Source organism: Tripterygium wilfordii, chromosome 11 (assembly GCF_013401445.1).
Source record: "Tripterygium wilfordii isolate XIE 37 chromosome 11, ASM1340144v1, whole genome shotgun sequence".
NCBI lineage: Eukaryota > Viridiplantae > Streptophyta > Magnoliopsida > Celastrales > Celastraceae > Tripterygium > Tripterygium wilfordii.
The window spans coordinates 2,434,326-2,460,094 of NC_052242.1; the positions used below are offsets into that span (position 1 = coordinate 2,434,326).

At 37.9% G+C, this 25,769-nt stretch overlaps 3 protein-coding genes and 1 non-coding gene across 5 annotated transcripts; 1 reads left to right on the forward strand and 3 right to left on the reverse strand.

The window, feature by feature from the left end:
* Positions 1-1,255: 1,255 nt before the first annotated feature.
* Positions 1,256-2,962, reverse strand: LOC120008534 (protein WHAT'S THIS FACTOR 1 homolog, chloroplastic). Its single transcript, XM_038858890.1, has one exon. The coding sequence runs from the start codon at positions 2,945-2,947 to the stop codon at positions 1,742-1,744; it is 1,206 nt and encodes a 401-aa protein (XP_038714818.1). The 5' UTR covers positions 2,948-2,962; the 3' UTR covers positions 1,256-1,741.
* A 441-nt stretch (positions 2,963-3,403) lies between these two features.
* On the reverse strand, positions 3,404-3,498 carry TRNAY-GUA. The gene is made up of 2 exons: positions 3,462-3,498; positions 3,404-3,439 (listed from the first exon to the last, which is right to left on the reverse strand). It is a non-coding gene; the product is annotated as a tRNA-Tyr (tRNA).
* A 1,321-nt stretch (positions 3,499-4,819) lies between these two features.
* LOC120009315 (probable pectin methyltransferase QUA2) lies at positions 4,820-11,023 on the reverse strand. 2 transcript variants are annotated; one of them, XM_038859851.1, is made up of 10 exons: positions 10,730-11,019; positions 10,049-10,124; positions 9,385-9,922; positions 9,160-9,292; positions 8,531-8,771; positions 7,143-7,368; positions 6,793-6,971; positions 6,342-6,645; positions 5,830-5,968; positions 4,820-5,311 (listed from the first exon to the last, which is right to left on the reverse strand). In XM_038859851.1, exons 2-10 carry the CDS (start codon positions 10,092-10,094, stop codon positions 5,159-5,161), a joined length of 1,959 nt encoding a protein of 652 aa, XP_038715779.1. In that variant the 5' UTR covers positions 10,095-10,124; positions 10,730-11,019; the 3' UTR covers positions 4,820-5,158. The 2 variants fall into 2 exon arrangements, with proteins under 2 accessions (XP_038715779.1, XP_038715778.1); XM_038859850.1 differs by having other exon boundaries at positions 9,385-10,124; positions 10,730-11,023.
* Positions 11,024-20,500: 9,477 nt separating this feature from the next.
* On the forward strand, positions 20,501-24,191 carry LOC120009803 (RNA-binding protein 24). The gene is made up of 6 exons (XM_038860510.1): positions 20,501-20,914; positions 21,004-21,127; positions 21,214-21,331; positions 22,624-22,663; positions 22,762-23,083; positions 23,860-24,191. Exons 1-6 carry the CDS (start codon positions 20,729-20,731, stop codon positions 23,934-23,936), a joined length of 867 nt encoding a protein of 288 aa, XP_038716438.1. The 5' UTR covers positions 20,501-20,728; the 3' UTR covers positions 23,937-24,191.
* The last annotated feature ends 1,578 nt before the right edge of the window (positions 24,192-25,769 follow it).

The window sequence follows — 25,769 nt, forward strand, 5'->3', positions numbered from 1 at the left end:
TTGCATTGCAGCGATCCAGCGTTTAAAATGAACCTGGCCCATTACAATCCTTGGGCTTGGACGTTAGATCCTGTCCAGCGTTCAAAATGAGTCTGGCCCAAACGAAGCCTACATCAAATTCCGCAATGCTCGAGAGGTAACAGATTCACCAGTCGAAAAGAAAATAAAAGGAGATCAGGCACATTAATTACCTATCCTCTTCTAGGAAAAAACTCAGTAACTGTGGCAACTGTAAGCTTCCTCCATTGGATTTGGAGAGACAAGATCTCAAACTGGTACCAATTAGACATTAAGTTCAAAAATACAAGTACAAAGTAGACAAAATGAAGTTTATGAACGGATGAGGGCCAAGAATTTTTGAATTACAGTCAGAAAAACCACAATGAGAACATGATATCTTTTTGCAAGAAATCACTTTCTAAATTCTAATAGCATCTTGAACTTTTGTTTCTAATATGATAAAAGTAAGTACTAGGAGATTACAGAAAGTCAACACCACAGCAGCAAAATCTAGTGTGAAATTAAGTTTAGAATGGTAGGGAAGAGTTAATATTGCATCTCATCATCAATAGTACAAATTCCATGTCCAATATGAAATGAAAGAATTAACTGAATTTGTTGGCATTACAATTATTACCAGAGATTTGGAAAAGAATGTTAAAAAACTGACAGTACTGGTCAAACCAGCAGAGTCCTTAATCCCATTCTTAGAGAAGTAGTTCTCTTCAATAGGCCATCTACTGGCTCAGGAGATAGAATTAGTTCTGAATAACGCTATCTGAAAGCCAATGACGTACGCTGGTACACAGACAATGTCTTCTCGACTTGTCCATGAGATACATGCTGCTGATCTTTCCACGTACTGGCATCAGCCTTAAGAAGAGGAGCATACACAAACCAGAGACAGAGATGGATGATTACCCACCAAAACCCATCCCACCGCTCCTAGTTAACATGTCTTTAAAATCCACCTTATGCAACCAAAAAGATTTTAAAATATCTTACCATGACAAGAAAGTTTCAGAAGTACATATTATCCACTAGAACACATTTAATAAATTAAAGGCATATGTAGCTGATCCAAAATTGATCTACTATATGCATAAGTAGACACACACACACAATCAGGCATACACAAATGTTCATCAAGTTTATCAAATAAAGAGGTTCTTGATAGTTGATACGACATTTACTTTGCAGGCCGAAAAACAGAATAGCAACTTCCACCATAAGGAGGAACTTAAGGCACAAGACATTGTCAATCATCACCCAAACCTTAATCCCACATGTTTTGCCGTCCGCAACATGATTCCACAATGGAAAATACAATGTACCAATAGGAAACTTTATAATAACTTGACACTAAATTAGTAATTGATGTTGGTAAAGGAAACTAAAGAAGCGAGCACATATTCCTATTGGCATTCATTCCCGATATGCTTCTTACTACATACTCCAACGGCTCTTTGGATAGATATACAATACCAATTCAAAGGCAACTTTAACCACAGTTTATGACTTACACGTTTTATGTGACAAAAGGAATAAAGGATAAGGATAAATCTGACCCCTTCCCATGTTCCCGCCTACATAAATAAAACAAAGGGTCAATACAATATACCTTTGGCAAAAGAGTTATCTTCGTCTACTAAATCTTCCCTGTTGATCCCTCCAGCAAAGCAGCACGGTGCCTAAACATTGGTCAAGCATTGGTGAAACTCCTCCTAAACCACATCATTTATTAGATAAACGAAGACTTTCCTTCCAGTTCCCCTTCCCTCATTTCAGCGTACTTATACAACTTCTCATTCAAAACTACCTGTGGATCTTTGTTAATCAAAACACCATTCTCATCATAGGCATCCTTCAAAAACACAGCCCAGTTCATCTCGGTCCCTGCCAAATAAAAAGTCCTTGGCTGCTTCAAGAGCATGGAATAGGTGTGCTTGGTCAAACTATACTCCTCCTTAAACTCCACAATGTGATGTATAGAAGCTCTCTTCTCCAATGTCAAGTTGAGGAACTCGTGTATTACCCCAACCCTATACTTCTCTGCTTCCAAACTCCACAAATCAAACTTCCAGCCATCCGAGTAAGGGGAAACTAAGGGTAGGGTGTTCAACAAGTTCAACCTCCTTGTATCCTCCTCATCCAAATCCAAATCTTTTCCATGCTTCACCGGAAACTTAAAGGCCTTCTTAGCCCTGTCCTCATCGACCATAAATTGTCTCTCCAATTCACTCACAGCCAATGTCGGATCCCGATTCGCCAATTCAAGGTATCTGTTCCCATCATCACCCACTACAATTTTAAAATACTCTGGATATTTCAACACCCGGTCCCTAAAATCATCGGGAATCCCAAACAATAACCTGCAGTGATGAATCTTACTCAAACGAATCCGTTTATCCTTGGACATCATCAACAATTTTCGGACTTTATTAACTCTATCAGTCTCCATGGAGTCCATGATCGACTTCTCCTCCTCAAGAAGATCCTCCATTAAGTCCGTGAAGCCAAGCCAAATTTTATTATCATTATGACGGTAGGTCTGAAAGAGCAGCGGATGGCGAGCAACGGAGCGGGCGACCTTACGGCCGCGAGGAAAGCCGAGTTCGCGATAGAGTTTGCCGGCATCGTCGAGGCGGAGGACATGTTCATGCTGGGCGGAGAGGAATTGCTTGGACCTGTTGAGGAATCTGAAGTATGCGTCACGCTCGATGAAAGATTCGAATTGGGGATTTCGAGCGGATTCGTGCTGTACAGGCTTGGTTCGGGGAGAGTCGTGTTTTTTACGCTTCTTTTTGTGTTTCTTAGGGGTTTTGGTGACAAGGAAGGAGGTGGAGAATCGGGAAGTGAAGGGTAATTTTGGGGGCTTCGGATTTGGTGCACGAGACGAGAGAGGTTTGGTTAGGGTTTTAGCGAAGAAGAAGAGGCGCCAAGCCATTGGATTTTGGGTTGTAGTTTCGGTTTATATAGGTGAACCAGAATTTGCGTATAAAAAAAGAGTCACAAGCCCACGACCTAGAAGACTTCACAAGCCTTATGGCCTAAAAGAGTCCAATAAGGCCACGATCTGGGCATACACATCAGGCCCATGACCTCGGCATGCCCACATCTCCACTAGGCAATAGGCTAGCCTGGCCTAAAAGATTCCAATAAGCCCACTGTTTGGGCATAAGCGATTACGCTCACGTAGCAATAGACTTAACAGGCCCATGACCTCAGCATTTCAACAAGCCCACATCTCCAATGGGCTAGCCTTGTGCCTCAGGGTTTAAATATAGCTATTTCAAAATTCAGGGATTAATTGCAAGCTTGAAATTCAAAAAATCATGGGGTTAAAATACAGATATTTCAAATTCAGGGGCCTATCTGTAATTTTATAAAAAAATGACAAAAATCCGACCTGCCGGATTCGAACCAGCGACCTAAGGATAACTTGCAAGGTTCATCACCTACTACAGTCCTCCGCTCTACCAACTGAGCTAAGGTCGGTTTGTTATTCCCGTTGAGAACATGTTTTAAATATTAAGAGCTTTTGTGACGTTCAGGCAAAGTCAAAATCCTTTGAATTGTGTAATCATCATTTACTAATATTGGTAAACGACCCAATATCAGTAAATTAGTTGATCTCAATAAGCTAATAACGTGCTTAATCGAGTATTCAAAAGAAAAGATACATCTATATAGTGGTCTTCCGTCAATGTTAACAACATATAATACCACATCGGTAAGATATAAGTCGTCCAATGGTATATATGATTAAACCCACTTTTAAACAATAACAAGGTCTTTTCATAGACTTAGTGAGTTGAGTTTATCCGACTTGTTTTGAGCAACGAGTCATCCTCCTTAGTTAAGTTCGACCGACTTGAGTCTCGAATGAGGTACTCCGAGCACACCCTCAGGACCTTACTGTAGTTTATGTTTTACTCCATGTACATGAAAATACTTACCGCAAGGATGGTATTCTGCTACTCCAGTTTGATCTGACTTGACTGATTCGTCTGTTTATGTTTTACTCCCTATGCATGAAAATACTTACCGCAAGGATGGAATTCAGCTACTCCAACTCGGTCTGACTTGGTTGATTCGTCTGATAGGTCCGTCCTATTTACGACATCATCACTCGCTTGAGAGGAACAAACTCATGAGGATAATATGATATATTCACGAGAATCGGAACCGAGAGCAGATAATATAATTGGTTGTTATGGGCATGGATTTGTGATATAGAAGGAAAAAAATCCTATTGATGCATTTAACATCTGGTAGGAAAGAAATTAATGTTCATGGACTTTTATCAACTACCCAAAACTAAGCACAACTCAGGGCATCGACAGGGAGTTGCAATGTTCAGTGCTTTCTGCATAGTTTGGCACCTGCCTGATTTTGAGTGCAGTTAATGTTCTTGTACTAAATTAGGCACATTTCTGGTTGCTTTATCATAGTATTCTGTCCTATCAATCACTTTTAGGCCTATGATTTTAGCAGAGTATATGTGGAGGCCAGAAAGGTTGGACGCTTGGACCGACTCTATGAGTCCATTAAGTAATATGTATTAATTGATATCTCAGTTATCCCAATTACTAAGTTGTGCGCACGAGATTTTATGTGCATCATGTGAGACATGTTGAGCCCACGAATTCAATTAGATCCTTGTGCATCCAACTCATCAGCTGATGTGATAACTGGGATCATAAAACCATGCTTTTGGACATTTCAAGAGAGCACCCCCCATCTAAGATATAAACAACATGGAGAACCATGAAAAGCAGTAAAATTGAATAAATAGCTGCTCCATAAAAATCAAGACTGCCAAGCTTCTCTATATGCTGAAGCAAAAGATCACTTTATTTTGTAATCATGTGGTTGTATAGTTATAAAAACATTGCAGAGAAAATACAATTTAATCCCCTATACTTCTCTTTTTCTCAGAACTTCAATTGAGTAATTACATGGCCCTATGTCCGCCTTGCGGCTCGATAGGAGTTGTGGTTGATTACACCCCAGATTCATTTGTTTCCTCACCAGTGTTTTCAGGCATCTTCTTTCTGTTCAAAATTTATATCCTCTTTGCTATGGTGGAGTTTCTGATTAACGTCCACCTAAAATAAATATGAATACTGTGAATTGATTTCTTTGGCTCCATCAATTAGCTGGCTTGTCTCTTAAATATAGGTTTCTGGCAGATAAGCAGTCTTTCATCACTATCAAGTTCTATAACTCGCGCATCCCACCTCAGCTGCGTTGTCAGAGCTCTAGCTGATTCAACCAGACGAGTGGCATCGCGTATTATTACCCAACCCTGCACCAACCACCAGCATATTACTTAACCATGCCAACAGAAAGTAAAGTATGATGGAAACCATTGAGAGACTATCACGCCTGTTCGCTGTAAACATGAAACGTTAACACCCAGCAAGATATATACCATCCTCCAACACTAGCAGTAGCTAATTACCAAATTGTATGATTAAAATAAACCCTAATAATGCTTGTTCTCATATGACACACTATATAGTTCCTTTCATAGTTCTAAAAGATTTCACAAACTATTATTCTATCTTTTTTCCTTTTCCCAATCTCTACAGTGGGGAGGCTTCGCCCTTTTGCATGTGAGTTTATGCTTTGATTATTCTATCACTTTCTATGATCTGTCAGTCACTACACAGACAAGAATCAATTGCAGGCCTTTTTCAACTTCGAATATACCAATGACCTGGCACAAATCAGAATGTTCATGCTTATCTACCCAGTAGCACATAAAAAAAAAAACCGTCATAACTTCAAGAGTATAAAGAGAGGACCAGGTGATTTTAGTACCTCGGGACGCAGTAATCGGTCAATTTCTGTGAATATATCAAGCATGGTGCACCTGTGTTTCAGTCCAGCTTCAAAAGAAAGAAGCCCTGCTGCATGCACCATATCATATGTTCTCGGGTACGTCGGAAAAGCTTCGCACCTAACAAGGAGAAATCTGTGTAATTAATATAGAAACTATGACAAAAGCTAGAGTTTTTGTAAATAGTAATGAGTTAAAGCAAAGGATAAAGAGAAATATCTCATATCCAGAAAGTATCATAAAGCACTAACTTCATCAAACAAACTAGAAGAAAATTTATTCCATCATTCATTGATTTCAGTCACAGGCCAACATTCACACGTCCTATTCTCTGTGAAATCCCTGAATTTTAACCGTATATCCATGCATTATTCTCATCCAAAGGATATCGAATTGTAGAACTAGTGCAAACTGCACTATCAATGCAGAAATGGGAATTGTAAGAAAGGACATGCTAAATAACTAAATAAGTTAGGTGAAGTAATCAAATTACCAGTCATGTAATACACCAACAAAGCCCCTGTCAAGGATCAAGGGAAGGTAGTTGGGTCCAGTAGTTGGAACCACATTCATAACCCACACAGACTTCCCACTTTCCAATAATGCATTGTTGAAACCACCAAAATGCGCATTCATATCTAGCACATTTCGGACCATGTTATAAGGAGGTGAAGGATCCTCATCACCAGGTCTCTTTGGGTGATCTGAGAATATTAGTGGCGACAGAAGAGACCAATAATTTGCTACAGCTCTTTTCCAGTTTTCTGCATCCTCGGCAAATTCTTCTGAACGCAGACCTGGTAAAACATAAAAACCTTGGGATGAAATGAAGCATTGAATACACAAAACTCTAATCCTTAGCTCCTATAGTATGGGGTTACTTTCAATTAAATTTTTCTCAAAACCAGGTAAACAAAAAAGAGGGAAAACAAGAAAAACATTACCATAAATTGCAAGTTCACTCTTATTCAAGTTAGACCTTGAAGGCCATGTTGACTTTGCTTGAAGAGGAATCCATCTACGGCTGCGAGTTCCAGCTATACAAGCCTCAAGTGGTCGATAATATGGAGATTCAACTTCCTGACCTTTACCACAGATAGTGGGGGGGATTGAACCTGCCTTCCTAGAAAGACAAGCAATATATAGCATAAATAACGAATTCACTATCAATTAATGCATGTAAGCATTAAAACATGCATGTTCACATGTCTTTATTCCTCTAGGATATTTAGTATCAATAAACAAAGTTATTTTATGTTGAACAAGTATAAAATAGCCACCCTGGTTTCCTTACCTCGAACTATAACAATTCTTATTGATAGTCTTTCTCCATAAAACGGTATCATCTTGTTGTGACAACATCTCCCAGCATAAGTTTTCTGCAAAATTTTGAACAAGGTTCCACCTTTTCTGATTTTCTTTGTTGCGAAGAAACCCCTGAGTATTGGTAAGTGGTGAGGTCCAGACAAAGTATCCACCAGGCTTTAAAACTCTATCAACTTCAACTAAGAAAATACCATCTGTAACATGGGCCACGGAATGCAGTGAGCCATAGTGTCTTTACTGGAGGAAAAACAACAATACTCTAGCTATAGGGTGCCAAGAATCAATGATAAACTCTTTAATTAAAAGAGCCGTACTTGATGCATAACATGGAGTAGTTTATAATCATTGGCCAACAATGGGAAAGAACCTATGTAAACAATTTAAATATTCATGCGAACAAAGGTTGAAACAACATACATCAAAAACATGGTACATAGAATAAATCTGCAATCCAGAAAAAAAATTTCTGACATCTTAGATTGGAAGCATATTATGTGGGGGTAAGGTTGGGGTACATCCTAATTGTCCTCAACCCTACCCACTGCAAGAGCCTTATGCACGGCAGTTGTTTACTTTTTACCTTAGACTAGATTGAAAGTGTCACCAGATAAAATGTACAAAAAAGAAAGGATTCAGAGTTGAACAAGATTTTCTTGCTTTAGTTATTCAGATATATTCTGTTAGCAAGGCATCACAAATGCAGTATCTGCCTGGCTCACTGAACAGAAAGAGTGCTATCCACTATATTTCAGAATGTTCATTGATGTTGGTATGGACATCATAAACAACAAATCATTCTCTCTCAGGTCCCACTGTAACATTCAATGCATCAAGAACAATTAACAACTATTCTGGGTATAAATCCTCAATAGTTAAATGAGGTAAAAGTTCTATGGACTATTGTTAACATGAACATGGGACATCACATCCAAAAACCTGAGTGCTTATATCATTGGTGAAGGAATAAAAGGTAACATGACAGAGCAGCCGTCACCAAAAAAACTTCAAGCATTTGTTACTGTCAACAAGATAGAAGGTATATTCTAATTTTGTAGATACACCAGCCAAAGTTGAGGAAAGTTAGAAGTCTAATAGCAAAGCCAAATTCTGCACCAAATATAAACAAGGAACTTTCCAGCACAAAATGAGCAAAAGATTATTCATCATTAACCTCTTGAAAGTTGAAACTTAATTTTCTCGTAAATTATCATTATTATCCCCAAGAAAGCATCAGATTCAGTAAACCAAAAAAAGGGTAAAATTATTCTAGTAGATTGAGAAATGTTCACAGGTTCATTTACATAGATCCTAGTTCCCATATGAAAGAATCTCTTTTCACTGTCTCAGAACTGTTACCTTTTTTGTCCCAATCAATGTTGCATCGTGCGCAATGCAGCATATCAAAGGAGAGAGACGGATATGGCAACTGTTTTGAAGTAAAAGAACCAATCATTGCAGGAAGACCTCTTTCAAGAGTTAGTTGAACTTGACTGCCAGAAGCCTCATAGTTTGCAATACACATGGTTAACAGCTGTTTTGAAAAGAGGTGTGCTCCAAAGCTACCATAACCACATCCTATATCCAAAATAGTTCTAACCTGAAAAATGTAGGAGGCCAGCATAAGAGGAGAGGAATATTATCAGATGACAAAAGAAACATGTAATGGAATTATTTTTCACAACTGTTGTTGCTAATCTCAATAAAAAAAAAAAAAGGGATTGGGAGTGTCCCCCTAACCCAATTGAACTTCTTAAGTCTAATCATATGTTCAATGAAGTTCAGAATGCAAATCGGCAAAGAAACATCTTTCAAAACATAGGTGGCAATTCAGTCGAGTATATGATTTCAAGTATGTGAACCACTATATCGAAAGAGGTAATATAGGACTAGAAGATAACAATTCAACAAGAAAGCCAAGAGCAACAGTGAAAAAATATATGTTTCAATGGCTGGATTCAAGGGAAAAAAATCATATATTGACTTACTCCAGCTTGTATCAACTGAGAATCATTTATCAGCCCCATCATTCTTGCAATTTGATGTGAGTAATCTTCTACACCATCAAACATTGGAGAGGCTGAACGAAAGGAAATCTGATCATCCTCCAACATCATCATCCTGCACCACATGATTGAGAATGGATGACAAGTCAGCAGCAAAATGAAAGCTGATACAAGATTGTTGGCTACACAAAATAAATTTCCACATACCTCTTCGTCAAGCTACCAGAGGAACGTACCTCCTGGGCAGTTATTTTGACATTATTAGACCAGATGACATCCTTCCCAGTTGGCCACCTAAGAGGAATCCTATAATTTACAGGCGGAAGGACTAAACAATTTTGCCTGGAACCTTGACCACACTGACGATCAAACATTTCACCATCGGAAGAATCTAAAGCAAGGTTTTCCGACATGTTGAAGCAAGGCACAGAGTTTTCTGACTCTTGAGAACAAAATTCCAATTCTCTTAACCTTGAAGTACCAAGGGAGATCTCACCAATATCCCACAAATCTGAAACCAATTGCTCCTGGAGTCGCCTATACCCATGGACAATGTGGCGTTGTGATGATGTTGATATGGAGATTGTCCACCAAAAAGATCCAGTAAGAGCGAGAAATACTATCACCACTAAACTGATCTTCAATGAGAGCAATATTAGTTTGTGCCGACTCCTTGGAGTACCAATGCTGAAGGGATCAGATGCAAAACCATTCTCCCCAACTCCATATTTTGACGGAGAATTATCTGGAAAAAGTAATCCAAAAGGAAACCTTAGGGCTAAGTAACTGTTATCAGATGAAAATGTTCTAACCAAATCTTCCTTTTCAGGTTTAGTTTTCATTTGAGAGTCCCATAGGTCTTGACTGTTACCCGATAACCGCATCCCTGATATACCTCGATGTAGAGGCCTGGCCATTTCCTATACCTTGGAAACCCACGGGAAGCGCTGCAGAAAAATGGCAAAGAATATATATATTTGAAACCTTAGGCATAGACAAACTGAGTAAAGCTAAAAATTGTAGAGGATTTAGCAAGCTGGAAATGTTTCAAACGCAAATACAATACGTTCGTCACAAAAATGAATCAAGGAATAGTTAGATGAGAGAAACTGCTCTAATAAACAAGAACACGAGATCTCTTCCCCAGTTAATTAGATTCACAATCTGGTGCAGAGTTTAATTACTAAAGGAAGAAATCTTCTTCTTGTTTTTTTTGAATGGGGCGAAGAAATCTTCTTGGTAATCCTAAGATTAGAATCCAGAAAAGACAACTCATTAAGGTCTAAAATGGAAGGCAAGTAAATCAGATTCATTTCTAGACAGCAAGACAATCGAATCACTTCCACTTAATTCCCAAATCTAGAAGTCACAGGTGCAAGTTCATTTCAACCAAAATTCACACTAGTAACACTAAACGAAACCCAGAAGAGAAATGAGCAAAACCCATTATTGTAGATCAACCTAACCGGATAACTAAACGCATATCGTTTGATAGTGTTATCAAATCAAATCAAACAAGCAGAACAGAAAGCCAAAGCAAACAAGGAGTAACCTTTGTAGGGGCAGAGCTGTATACAAATTGGCAGATTGAAATACTGACAAAGCAAGCCAAAAAGACCCGCAAATCAGCCCGAATTCATGAATAGTTTGACAATGACACCACAAAAACACATTCAATTTTGTTGTGTTCTTGAGCTGCGATAATCCCTCGTCTCTCTCTCTCTCAAACTTTGATACTTGGGTATAGTATATCGAGAAATGTGAATTCTGGGTGGGATTGAGTCCAGAGAAAGCCGGTGACGAGTGTGAAGAACTGCCCCATTTATATATATCCCGCAGATTTGAAGATAAAGATATAAAAAACCAACCCATGAACACAAATAGTAATTAAACCACTCCACTCTGTAGTAATTCACGCGCTTTGGCTGAACAGGGGTTGACTCTTAACTGTAAATCCTTGATTATTAAATTAACACTGAATTATACTATTAATTACCCAAAATCGAAGGCTGATTGAAGAGATCTACCGACTATTGTTAGGCTCATTAATTACAGTAAGTAATTAAGAGATGGGTGTTCACTCTCCAAGACTCGATCTTTGTATTGAGCGACGTAGATGGGAGAGTGAGTGAGGAAGAGACAATATTGAAATCCGAATTCATAACGGCACTGTGTTTTTGCCCTTTTTGTGTTAGTGAGATCACGTTTGACTTACGCCTGAATTGCCGAATTCTCGCCACTCTATGTGCAAGTAAAATGTGTACAATACGTTTCACTTCCCATGGAGAAGTATGCTCTAATTAGGGGCTGCAGAAATGAGTTTAGCCTTGCCTTGTTCAAGTTCGTTCGTTAAAGGTTTTTAGTGAACCGAGTTTTAGGCGAGCTTGAAATTTTTATGTTCAAGCTCGTCTCATTTAATTCAAATGCGAGCTCGAGCTTTGACCAAATTTGATTCGATTAATGTAAATGAGCTTGTTCACGAATTTTTGTTGACCTAGTAACGAGTATGTTCATATGTTTGTTTTACTGAACTTGTTTATGAACATAAGTTTAATAAACGTATTTATTTGGAGTTAAACAAGTTTGTTGACCAACGTTAAATGAGTATTTTTCGAGCACTTAACCCGAACTTGTTCGCATACCACGAACAAATAATTCAAAAACATAACTGAGGCGAACACGCTCTTGTTTAAAGCTCATTCAGCTACCGAACTTAAAATAGCCCTAATAGACCCATCACATTTAGCATCCATGTAGATAAACATTCCATTGGTGATAGCAACGAAGAAATTGAGATAACGAATAAGGTAGCCAAATTTGATATTCAAATTTAAGTTCACCAAGTTGTGTTTGAGTGAACGAGAAAAACGATAGAAATTGATTTTGAATTGTTGATTTTTTTGAAATGGGGAGTCGGATTCAAACCCTGATGATACATATTATTTTTATCATTTCAATTAATGATTCGGGTGTATAATTGATGTTTGCAATTGTAGTGATTAGAGCTATAATCGTTCAACAAAATGGAACATGGGTTTGTAATGATGATATTTGATTTGCTTTTGAGGTTGACAAAATTATTGATTACCTGAGACAGATTTTTCAAAATGTAATTACTGAAGGTAATCATTCCCTGGTTCAAAGGGCACTCCTCGCCAAATTTATTATCCTTTTTGAATATAAAAGCAAATCACAATAAAAAAAAGGGTGCAAAGCATTAAAGAGAGAGTACAAATGTACAATGCAATCACCTTAGTGATACTGTGAATCTCTTTCGGTCAAATCGTATAAACTCAGAATGTCCTGAATTCAATTTTCATTGGGAAAATACTCTTGTGACCAAGTATCAGTTTTTGACTCTACTTATACAATATTATCCGGTAAGAAACTTCTACACTCACACTCGAGTTTAAGCCTATATCTAAATGGTAAATTTGTATAATTTTGTTAACGGTTGCAAAAACTACATTCCGCGAGTATCTTTTGTGTGTGTGGAGTGTGGACCTACACCCTTATTGCGTGTGTGTCTTGTGTGTGTCGAGTGTGGACCTACTACAGCCTTATTGGCAGATATGGACGAGAAAGGATGAATTTGGTCACATGATCAGAAAACTGAATCAGCTAATAAATGGTGCATGCCATACTTCCTTCCTTGTTATTGCGCACACTCCACAAAAGATAAGCTTGGAGGGTAGTTTAGTAATTCAAGGTCATGATTTTTAGGATGCGGTGGAGTTTCATTCGTCAAAGGAAAAATGTTGCTCATTGTAACTCTCCTTTTATTGCGCATTATTTATTTTTACCAATAATGGGAAGCCCACAGACTCCGCAGAGATATAAAATAATCATTTATTATAGTAAATTTAGACACGGGTGACAAAAATTCACTCCCGACTCAAGACAATATCACTTATTTACGAAATATTTACATGTTCGGACTCTAATCCGGATTGGATTTCGGACGCATTTAACTAACCAAACCCAGATTGATTTAAATCCGAACAAGTAAACTGATCAATAATCTAATTCGGGTCAAGGTCCGGACAAGTAAATCAGACAAAATTTATGTGTTTGGACCCATATTCGGTTTTAAACTAAACAAAAAATTTGTGTTTGAACCCAGATTTCGAAAATATAACTTATGTCCAAATTTTGTTTAATCGGGGTTGAACAAATTCGATCATCCAGACTGAACATAGTTTTGTCACTCCTAAATTTAAACTTTAAAGGCAAATAAAATAAAATAAAATAATTCATCTAATAAGGGGCCCACTGAGCCGCTTTCCTTTTGCCGGGACCATGGTTGGTGTGCATGCCTATTGTAAAGTGAACACGTTACAGAGCATCAAGCGTTGTTCTTCTTTCTTTTCTTTTTCTTTTTTTTTTTTTTCAAATTGAAGATTAGTGGCGTTGGTACTGACGCGCACATTGGGATGAGAAGACAATTTGAAAAGAAGAAGAAGAGGAAGAGGAAAGAATGGGTATTTCTAGTTTTCATTAGTTTTATTTGGTGGCATACAAAAGTTTATTAACAAGAGAAGCTTCCAAGTCAAGAGTGATATTGATATAAACGTGAAGGCATTCATTATTCAAAGACTAGTCCTCTTTATTTCACTCTATTGCGGTGGCATTCCAATTGATGTCTTTCATGCTTGTCTCCACCTCATAAACAATACTTATACACAATTTAATTGTCATTTCAGTATGAATTTAGGGTTTCATAATCCCTAAAATCTACGATTTCAATCTAATAGTGGAGAAAAACAATAATATGGTGTGATGTGACACACCTCTCAAATCATTATATTCAAATCGTAAAATATACAATTTTAAATGAATTGCGAAACCCGTAAATTCAGTATGGATATACCAATTCCTCCTACTCATAGTTAATTAATTAGGCCATACGTTTTGATAAACTAATTTATAAGCAATTTTAAGGGACAAGAAAAAATAGCTAGCTTGTGGAATGGGCCTACTAATGCAGGGAAAAAAAATTTAATTGATGCATGGGCCCACTGGCAGGCCAAGATTATCTGGCCTCGCCAGGCCCCTCCATACGTGATGAAATTCGTTTTGCATGTACTTACAAAAGCTGCAATTGCGGGACTTTTTCCTTGCTTTAGTGTTTTTTTATACTATGTTTCATAAAATTTATTATTCTATTAAGTTACGAGGATTCCCAATTGGTCAGTACAATGTGAAAAGTTCAGTTAAACAATATTAGCATAATTAATTTTAAAGCAAGTGTGGCTAATTGAATGCACATATAGAGAATAGAGATTGAGATGTGTTAGAAAATACACTACAACCCAATATTATCCGCTTTGAGTCAAAATCCAGCACGACTTTTGTTGTTATTAGATTATCGCCATTGGTTCTTAAACGCATTGGTTGGTGATCGGAATGCACAACTATGACACTAGGGTCATACAATAAATATTGTCATCTTTGGTCCAACATATGACCCCTACTTCTCAACGAGTACCTAACTTTTTGCTTAAGGTTTTGTTAGCTCTTTGACACATGCGTTTGTTGTGTGAGAGGGACTGGACTTTTACTTATATATTACTCGATTAGGTTACGTGAATCCAGATAAAGTCTTAACAACATCCTTCCACATTTACTACAACTTGTTTGATCTAGCATTTACCCTAATCAACATTAAAAAAAGAGAGAGAGAAAGAGTAGGTGTGGTTCACTAGAAATGGAAGTGCAAAGGAGAGGGACCATACAATTGACAAGTTGTCTGTTTCAAAGACCTAATCATTTTCTCTTTCTTTCTCTTTTGTTATAAAGAAGTAAGTTTGCTTTTAATAGAGGAGTAATAGGATGTATACATAAATCATGAGATCATTAGAAAGATAAATTAAGAAACGTATTGGGGATTCTGTTCATACAAATATGGTGATGATTCAATGCCCTCCCTGGAGGAGGCTTTTTGGGTCTTCACTTGTTTATCTGTATCGCACAAACCCAGCAGTTATCCTTGCCAAATAATTGCATGTACACGGCTAGAAAACGTCAATAGATTCTCTTGTCCAAATTTTACTATTATTGTAAGATATTGTTTGTTTTTCCAAGCTCAACCTATCGCAGGATTTTTAGGTCATCACGGCTTTAAAACGCATCTTACTAAGTTAAGGAAACTCTTGTGCTTATATAACATGTCTATTATATCTTTAAGTGGGACTTTTCTCAACATACCCAACATATGATTATTGATTAGATGCAAATTCTGGATTTGATAAGAGGAACAAAAGAATTCTTTTTCTTCAAGTATTTTATTGTATTGTTTGGTGCGTTGGGAAGGATGACACTATTTATGAAGTTTATTATGTGGTTGATGAATAAAGAACAAACCATTCACACTCTCATGCAATTGTCTGTGTGAGTGTGAGTGTGAGGTGTGGTGTGGTGTCTGTCTCTAGGTCCAGATTGGGAGAAGTGTACCCAAAACCAAAGAAAGGGAGGACAGGGTCCAATCTCAAAAAGGAAAGAGTACAAGCCCATTGGGCCCAGATGTGGATCACTAAACATGTGATGTGAAGAAGGGGAATTCCCTTCTCTGTTTTGTCTCATCTGTATTTGGGAAGCGTAGTGATCACTAATGAGTAATGACTCCCACCCGGCCACCCCATCTGAAGACGCATCAACATCATTTGAAACAAAATTGGCATCTTCTACAGGGCGAACAAAACAAAAGCTGGCATATAATATAACGCAGTCGAATAGCTTATAAGTAAAGTCTACCTCCTCTCATATTATATATGTGTTTTTTTCGGCCTAAATACTATCGTCGATTGTCCATAAAGAATAAATCCGTGCGGACCTATGGCCTTGAAAGACAATATATTCAATGTGTTTAGACCGAGAATTTACACAAATTTTAGGAAAAATGTAGGCATGTAAGAGACCACTGAACAGAATTCTGGGTGGGCTGTCCAGGATCAATATGATGTTAGAGAGTGAACTAATTGAACAAACAGAGTGTAAAGCTATCTAGTATTGAGGTGACGAGTGAGACTGACTCTTGCAATTATCATTGATTGCAATTGTATTGTCAGTTGGCTAAACCTAAGCTGCCAAAGTCCAATCCAGAACCGATAGTGATTAATAGTGCTACCATGTCACGTTACCTAGAAGGCCCACGCACGCAATATATGGTGCGCAAGCTCCCGCATTGCATGTGGTGTTTGCAAATGTGGGCGCTGAATTATGTGTATTCCTTTTGATGTAACCAAACAAATCATGTGGTAGTGTGCATGTGAGGCCTTCACATCACGCAACTCTCTCTTATTTAGTTGCATGGCAATTCCACCTAAATATGGTTCAACGTTCGCACATTTAAAACTAATAGGTAAGGGGAAAATAAATTGTGAAAGAGCAAAATTTCATGGGAAGAGAGAGAGGCTCAAAATCTCGACCTTAGGATAACCGAGAAGCTACGACACCAATCTCGAGGTTGAAATCCTACATCCATATGGCTTAACCCAACCGAGTGGTTTATAAGTAAAGTTCAATTATTCTCATATTGTAGACGTGTTTTCATGGACTTAACGGAGCATTTGGCTGCTAATCCAATGAGTATGAGTGTGAGGCGAGCTTGAGACGAGTGTGAGGTGAGTGTGAGATGAATATTATCATGTTTGGTATGAAATGAAGAGTGAACATGAGTGTTACAATTTTAATTGTACAATTTTCATACTACCCAATTTTTTGTACATAAAAATAAGAATAAATTAATTTAACGGTTGTGATTACTTCTTAATAAGGGGTATAATATTCTTTTGAGTATCAAACTCATTCTCCCTTGTGGAAATTAGTCAATCTCACCATTTTAGTGAGCTTGACTAATCTCCATAAAGAGGGAATGAGGGTGAGATGAGTTTGGAATTCCACCCTCCGAAACTCAACCAAATGAGAGAATGAGTGATTCTCACCCTCGGCTCGTCTCATTCCCTCCTTAAAATGTCAACCAAATGTCCCGTAAACACCAATGACGATTGTCCTTGAAGAACAAACTCATATGGGTTGTGCATTATAGTTGAAAACCATATCGATACATTATGTCTCTTCGTGGGTTTTACGGTCAAATGCCTGGATGTTTTTGAGAAAAGCCCAAAGTTAAGACTTTTCGTTAAGGGCTCAAATTCTACGCCCCTTCACTGGTCCTAGCCCATTGGATTGATCAGCCCTAACTATCTTTACGATCAAACCAGGTCCACTAGTGAAAAATTAATAACTAATGACCTCAACGAGTCAACGGTTCAACCATCTCTATTCTTCTCCATAGAAAGCCCAAGGTGTCAGCCCAAGCACTTAAATGAATTAAAACAGCCCAAGTTAACGTCTCTTGTGTTGTGTACCTTGCACCACAAGGACAACTCTGATTAAAAGTGGTTTGAACTCTGAAGAAGTGAAAATCAGTTTTGAAGAGAGCTCCTGCCATAACTGGATAGAGATCCTCCCATCATCCTTCGTTTGTTTGTTGCCAGTTTTTTTTTTTTGAATAAACTATCATTTGGCTGCTCTGTTCAGACTTGTGGTTGTGAGATGAATTTATCGGCCTGTGACGTGGTGTATGTTAGTGTAGCTTGTGAACTGATTCTTGCTTATTGGGTTTATATTTTTTATTCGGAGATTGATTTGTGTTGCGACTCTGCAATCTGGATTCATTTGAACGCACATATGCTGCACATAAAGTAGTCGACGAAAGTCCTCACAGTCTCACACAATCTGCATTTTTAACCCATACTTTCAGAACCAGGGGCCCTCCCCATTACACTGTATATGCACATGAAGGGAGAATGAAACACGTACACTGAATACCATAAGTGGGTGACTCTACGGAATACTATATCGAGAATAAAAAGCTGCTTTCCTTATCTGGTGAAAGCGCACGGAGAACTTGCAGCCATCGATGGGTTGGTGTTGCTTTGACGGAGAGCGATAAGAGTTAGTGGGTATAAGTCAGCCACAACCAACACCAGCATATGATCAATACACAGAGAGATCTAGAGAGAGAGAGAGAGAGAGAGAGTCCCAACAATGTCGTAAAAACAAGTAGATGAAATCCAGCTCATGTGCTCAAAGGAGTCATAATATGACCCCACGTGGACAGGAGGTCCTGCCAGTTCACGGACCAATTTTTCATGAGGTCCGTATAATAGCTGTCTCCTCGTCCCTAATGCTGGCACCAAGCTAGATAATGACTTCTTCTCCCTCTCCCTCTCTCTCTCTCTCTCTGTTCTGTGCTTCTGTGCCCACACAACCAACAAAAAGAGTCATATATACATTGTCAAGACAGGTGAAAATAGAGTTAAAGACAAAGATCTGTAAACCCAATTGATTAATGGAGGGGAGAAGTAATTTATGCTCTTAAAATCAACTTTTAGACTTTTGGGATATGGACAGTATAATGGTCCTCCATTAAGCTAATTGAATGCAAGGGATCTTTGTTTATTACATTATTATGTTGATTGACTAGAGAATGATTCGATTTTGGAAGTGGATATCATTCTCTGATCTCAGTTTTATAATTTCCTGCTCGTCCTATGCTCTTATACTGATGCATCTACCTGTATATGATAGAACAAACCAATACGTCTTATGATTATGTTGGGTTAAAGAACATGGGGACATGTGAGAGTAAGTGATCAGCATGTTATAAAGGATCAAGCGATTACATTTCAACAAATAAATCAAAATTTCATACAACTAATCATTAGCTTTTAATGCTACCACAACCATTTGGCGATAATCTAGTTGGTTATCTCCCCAAGGTCAGGAGTTTGAACCAACCAGATGTGATATTTTTTTGCAAAATCCTGGTGGGCTCGTTCCACTTCTGGACCCCTAACCGCATGACTTCGATGGTTAGTAGTACGGATTGTTTTGACGGCCTGAGGTTTACCCCCGCTAAGCAGTCCAAAAAACATTTTGGACTCGGTGGTTTCTTGGCTACCAAAAAAAATTTACTACTGCCACTTCTGTTTTTTTTAGGGGCATGAGTGAATTCATTAAGAGATGGAGGAACTACAATCATAAAAGGACATCAATAATACATACTCCATCTGCCCGTATTCACCACCTCTGTAGTTGTACAGAGTAAAAACAGAGAGACATGATTCACAATCCCACATAGCATGTGTAGCAGACACAGCAATAACAGAGAGATGTTATTGAAGCAAGATATGGATCGGATGTGTATCCAACAAATAAAAAATATTGTTGGAAATTAAAGACTTGATGACTTGAAGGAGGAAGGTTTGTGGTCGTCTGTGGTGGAATTAGGATCCAAACTTATTGGGGGCATAATCCCGGAACTATCTCGGAATTTTTTTTAGAATAATTTATATGACACGTAGATAATCACTATAATCGTTTCAAGTAATAAAACATTATATCTTTATTTCTCACAATCATTCCCTATGAATTTTCATATTTTACGAACACTCTATTATAATATCATTAGTAATGATTGTAAACAATAAAACATTAACTATTTATTTATCATAATTATTCTCTACGAGCTTTCATATTTTTTAAACTCTCTGGTACAAGAACATTAAACTTGGATAGTTGGACTGAAATGGGTTGATTAGGGATTGAGGTATTAAGACTTGGAAGTTGGGTTTGGGCAATGGATAGTTGGACTAGATGCATGAGGGGTACGAAAAAGATTTTGTCGGGTGCCCTTATACCTAAGTCTATACCCTATTTTGGTTGGATCGCCTCTAGCGGTGGTTGGAGAGGGTTCACATAGAAATTTACATTTTTTTTCTATGAGAACTTTCTCGTTCCCTCACTCGGACTCCTCAACCACCGCAAACCCTCATTCCAAACTTAGTTTTTAGTACAGTAAGTTTATAAGTTCGGATGCATCAATGTTGGCTAATTGAACGTAATTTTAGCTATCTAGGTAGAAAACAATTTATGGTATCTTCAACCACGTTGATCGCCGAATAGATCCATTACTGACCCCAACAACGTGTGTACAAATGTTGGTACAACTAAGATTGATTAGCACTCGTTGTGACCTCCATTAATTAGTAAGAATTAGTCAAATAATTAGTTCTTAATTACCAAAAGCTAGGGAGGCCAAACCTTAAAGACGACAGACAGAGGAAGAACAGAAAAACAACTAATGAAAAGCTTGAGATAGCCAGCCTTAGCCTTGTATTATATTTGATTGGATTGTTTATTAATGCACACAGACAGTGAGGATAAGAGTCAAATCCGTTAGTCACGCAGCTGTCATCTTTTATTAAATTACAAAACCACCCCTTTCTCCCTCCTCTCTTTCTCTGTTAAGACAGCAAATTAGCGTTTGCAGCTGTCGGATCCTCCACATTTTCTTTTCTTTTCTTTTCTTTCCCCCACTCTCTGTTTCAAAACAGGGTGAAACAGAGTGTCTGTGAGAAGGTACTGGCAGTCACAAGAGAAGAGAAGAGAATGATGAGGTGGAAGAGAAGATGAGAGTTCACTATCAGGGAACAGGGGGTGGTTTCAATTATATTTCTCGTTTTTTTTTGATGATTTAGATGCCATGGCGGCGTACTCACATTTCCGATCACAGTTCGGGGACACCACATATACCAAAGTATTTGTCGGAGGGCTAGCATGGGAGACACCAACGGAAGACATGCGAAGATATTTCGAGCAGTTCGGGGAGATTCTTGAAGCTGTTATTATTAATGACAAAAATACAGGAAAATCTAAAGGATACGGATTTGTAAGTTCCAATTCTTATTACCATCTCTTCCTTCCTCTGTTATATTTTCAATACGTTTGTTGATTACAGTTTCTGATTACGATTAATAGGTCACATTTCGTGATCCGGATTCGGCACGAAGGGCTTGCGCTAATCCAAATCCTATGATCGACGGTCGGAGAGCCAATTGTAATATCGCTGCATTGGGACGGCCTCGGCCTTCACCACCCCGAGGTCCGTCCATACTACGTTCATTTGCCATTGTTTATTTTATACACTGCCAAAATAAATCAAATTGAATGAATGTTTGCGTTATACAGGAAGAAACCAAGGCGCTGGTGGCAGTCCATTTCAGGGTGGTGCACCGCCGCATACTGGAGTCGCAGGGCAATTACCTTTGCCTCCGCCACCACCTGCTGTCATTTATCCACAGTACGGGTTAGTAGCACTTTTTTTTCTCTTTCAAATTTTTTATTGAAATCGAATCTTGAGCACATATACATCTAACTCAATCAATTGTTAACCAAGTCAATTCTGGTGGGTTCTCCTTCAAATTTCAAGCTTGTTATTAATAATGTATAGCAGTATAGGTTCATGATCGATGCAACAAAATTTTTTGAAAAAATCAAGATATTTAAGATTTTTCCAAAATTTTTTGATGCACAAGTTATAGAAATTAGAAACTGTGGATAATGTACAGGTCCTCTCCGGAAGTCCGGATACGTTATTGTCAGTATCAAAATATATAGCGCGTAGAAATGGTCCCTGGCCTCAAAATGGCATACCCTTGGTGCCATAAGTGTTTTCATATATATATATATTTTCTTCTGGCCTGCAAAGTTGGTGGAGAAATTGAGAATTGAATGAATGAACAAATAAATAATTAAGACCTGAGCTTTCTTTATACTAGTGGTGTATAATGTGTATTGACCCGCTCCACCTGCCTGTGGTGCGTGGCTGTCCTACGTGTCTATTGAAAAAATAAATTTTAAAAAAATAAAATTATTGGATTTAAACCAATTGGCATTCTTAACAACTAACAAATAACTAACTACTTCACCTACCTCTGTCTCCTTCATGGTCGGGTAGGCATGAGAAAATTAACCAAAAAAAGAAATAGAGGATTAAGATCTTTCTAATTCTCCTATAAGTTTAAATTAGTGTGTTCTTTTTTTAACAAACATATTTTCCAAATAGTTTTTAGCATTTTTGTTTTAATTTTTTTTGGAGGTATACGCAGTTGAACGTATGAATCACACTTAGTTGTTTGTGGGTTAGTGCACACAAATTTTCTATGAGAATATCGGACATAAATAGTTTTTAATTAACGAAAGTTAGGGTTAACGGTGTAGGGAGAATTAAAATCACTTGAATGATAGCCTAGTTGACTGAATCTCTATGGGACCAAACCGTATGGACTCAGGAGATCTTGAGTTCGATTATTATTGAGAACAATATCCTTGTGGCCATACACTGGGCTTCAACCCAACTTACCTTGTCATCAGATAGGCGCGCGAGCTTGACCGTTCAAGTTTATACCCATATCAAATATCCAAAAGAGAGAGTTTGTAACTTTATATGATGTTGTTCTCTCGGTTACCCAAAAAAAAAGTGTAGGGAGAATTAATTGAACTTAGTTGGGTATGACATTAATGATAAAATAAAAGCAAAGTAAATATGAATTCAAGTAATCTTGCTGTTCTCACTCATTTGTCATTAACTTGTTGCAGGTATCCAACCTACAGTCCTGATCAATATGGGTATCAACAGGTAATTAATTAGTGATACATCTTCCTCTCAATTAGAATGAATCATTACATTATATATATGTTTTAGTTAATGTAACATAAATATATATAATGATGCAGGCTTTGTATTATAACCAACAAGCTGCTCAACAACAGCAATACTATCAACAAATGTATGGAACATCATCAACAGTATCTCCCACAATGGGATCTCCATATTATTATGGTGGGGGTCTTGGTCCTGGTACTGGTGGTGGTGGCTACCCTTTGCAATCTCCAAGGGGAACATTTTCTGCACCCCATCAACGTATGGCACCAACCGGACCCTCCTATTTTTATTATCCTACTACACAGCTGGATCAACCTTCCTTCTCCCCAACGTTTCCTCCTCCACCATCATTTCATCCCACAATAAGGTCTCTTCCTTCCTCTTCTCCAACTGGTAATTACTTCTCTTATCTTTCTTTAATTACCCAGTAATTCTTGTATACATATTCTCATGCATACGGCTTATCAAATCCGACCTAATTCGGATGCAAACAGACGATTATCCTATTGGTTCTAGAGTACTATATCAACGGATAACCTAAACCTAATTAGTGGTTTCATGATCTGCTCAATAATTTAGCCGATAATAAGAAAACAACAGTCTTATAGATCTCAGTGTTTTTTGTATCAATTATTTCAAATGCTGAGATGAACGCACATGATTTCACATATGCGTTGATCATCTTAGCATCTGAAAAAACTGGGATAACAAACACTGATATACTTAGCATTTTCGAAAGAAGATTGAATGCACCTGATAAGTGGGGCCCACAAGGGAGCCCTCAACCATGTGGGTGAGCTGTCTGTGTGGTTATTGGGTGTGTGACCCAAAATAATGGGTCAATCAGAAAACCAGGACAGAGGAGTAAACAAATAGTGAGTGAGTGAGTGACTGACTGAGTGCATGTGGGTTTGGGGATATCAAAGATGATAGTGTTATTGCAGAAGCTACTCCAAGTGGCCCTCGCACATTCAGAGCCCCACTACACTCCTCTCCACTCCTCTCCACTCCTATATATTGGTAAAACTAGTACGAATCATCATCGATGGTAGCTGTCGTGTCATAGGTCGTAAAAACAACATATATACATATATATGTGTGTGTGTGTGTGTATATACTTCCATTGTCGTTGATACATATAATATTCTGATGTTTTTGATTGGCCTCAGAATTACAGATTCCACAACATACAACAACAGCGGTAACAGAAGCTGGAGTTGCGACCACAGAAAGTTCAAGCTCCTAAACAGGAGAAAGAGATCAGAGACAAAAATTCTGCCAAAATAATTGATTTGTATAATCTTGACAACTCCATGTTCTTCATCTCACTTCATCTCTCTCATCAGTCATCTCCTTACCAGTCAATTATTCTTTTTTTTTTTTTTTCAGTATTAAAGGCTGTAGGATTGGATGAATTTGATTCAGGAACGGAGTGTTCCCCTGCTACAGCAGGAAACAAAAAAAAAAAAAAAAAAAAGAGAGACTAATCAACCATTTCATTTGTCTTTCTTTCTTTCTTTAAAAAAAGGAAAAAATTTATCCTACTATTCTTTTGAGTTATTTGATCTTCCAATTTGAACATTGTGGGACTTCCACTCCCTCAATAAATATTCTTTTTTCTGATGATCTACTAGTCTCCTACATTTTTTTAATATCTGATGAATGACAGACATGTTGGAGAAAAATCTTTCCTAGATTTGCACATCCTCAATAAGAAACTATATATTGTCATTCGAGAATGACACCGTACAAATTTACCCTTTGAAGTTTTGATATGGGCTCAAACTCGAGCCGTCAAGCCCACACACAGAGAAATTTCTCACCTGAAAACCTCAGAGGTTTGCACATCCTCACTTAGAAGCTATATATTGTCATCCTCAATTAGAAGCTATATATTGTCATTCGAGAATGCACCACATTAGCTTGTCCTTTGAACATCTGATATGAACATATATTCGGACCAATATACCTGCGCGCAAAGGAGTTTCTCACCTAAAAAACAGATAAGTTGCGCCAAAGTGCAACGCGTGGGTATTGCTTCCCGTGATAATCGAACTCATAACATCTCAACTCCAAACGGTTTGGCCCCATTATTCACATGCTATCACCCAAGTGGTTGTCATGTTAGCACACACTCTAACAATACCTATATTGAATTCCCTTTGTCTTTAAATAAATAATCAACATCAAATGTGTCTACACACGCGAGCTTATACCATTTTTCTTTCTCTCTTGGTATGTTGTAACGTCAATGTGAAATCAAAAAAGTTAGGCCGACTGTCGTGAGTTGATGTTTAACCAGCCTATAAAACACATTGCCTTGTGAACTCTCTTGAGTGCAATTCTTGCCCGATTCAGCATAGATATATGATCCACAGAATTTAAGGTAGTACCTTTCCATCCCAAATGTGAATGGGCAAATGGAACACAAGTGAATTATGAGAGCCCTTAACAAAGTTTGTTTTCATTTAACCAAAATATTCTCCGGCCACCCTAAACCCTAAATTCTTTTTTCATTAAAATTCTCTAATCACCCTCAAAATTTGTTCATTGACTTTGATAATACCAAAATACCCCTCTAATGAGACACTTAACACGTCACCGTACAAGATGAAGGAGAAGAGATAGTTCTAAATGGTGGTCAACCACAGTTTGACCCAAATTTAATGACTAATGAATGAGAGTCATAGAATAATAATTGATGAGTCTTAATCTTCAATATGAAGAGAAGAGTTTGGAGTTTAATTTGGTTTAAAACTATTTTTCGGTTGAATGGAAATCGACTCCAAAATAGTCATGTTAATCATGAAGAACAAAGTGCAATAAATGTATGTAAGGGAATCCCACATTAGAGAAATTCAATGTGGATGTTGTGTTTATAAATCTAATGTTTGTAGTAAAGCTTTGGGCCCAAGGGCACACAAGCTTTTGTAGGAGACAGACACTCCACTATGAGCTTGGATTGAACAACACACATACGCCCGCTGGTCAGGCGTGGCGAGGCGGGCTAACCAACCAGGCCCAATGTGTGGACTTGGGCTTTCTGCGGCCCAACTCTCCACTATGAGTTTGGATTTAA

Excerpts from the sequence above, each read along its gene's own strand:
- LOC120008534 (XM_038858890.1), bottom strand. The coding sequence starts at position 2,947 with ATGGCTTGGCGCCTCTTCTTCTTCGCTAAAACCCTAACCAAACCTCTC.
- LOC120009315 (XM_038859850.1), bottom strand. The coding sequence starts at position 10,094 with ATGGCCAGGCCTCTACATCGAGGTATATCAGGGATGCGGTTATCGGGT. Across the intron at positions 8,772-9,159 it reads CTCAGTTGATACAAGCTGGA|GTTAGAACTATTTTGGATAT; the intron begins GTAAGTCAATAT and ends TACATTTTTCAG. Across the intron at positions 6,972-7,142 it reads AAGAATTGTTATAGTTCGAG|GAAGGCAGGTTCAATCCCCC; the intron begins GTAAGGAAACCA and ends TTGTCTTTCTAG.
- LOC120009803 (XM_038860510.1), top strand. The coding sequence starts at position 20,729 with ATGGCGGCGTACTCACATTTCCGATCACAGTTCGGGGACACCACATAT. Across the intron at positions 21,332-22,623 it reads GTCATTTATCCACAGTACGG|GTATCCAACCTACAGTCCTG; the intron begins GTTAGTAGCACT and ends AACTTGTTGCAG. Across the intron at positions 23,084-23,859 it reads TCCTTCCTCTTCTCCAACTG|AATTACAGATTCCACAACAT; the intron begins GTAATTACTTCT and ends GATTGGCCTCAG.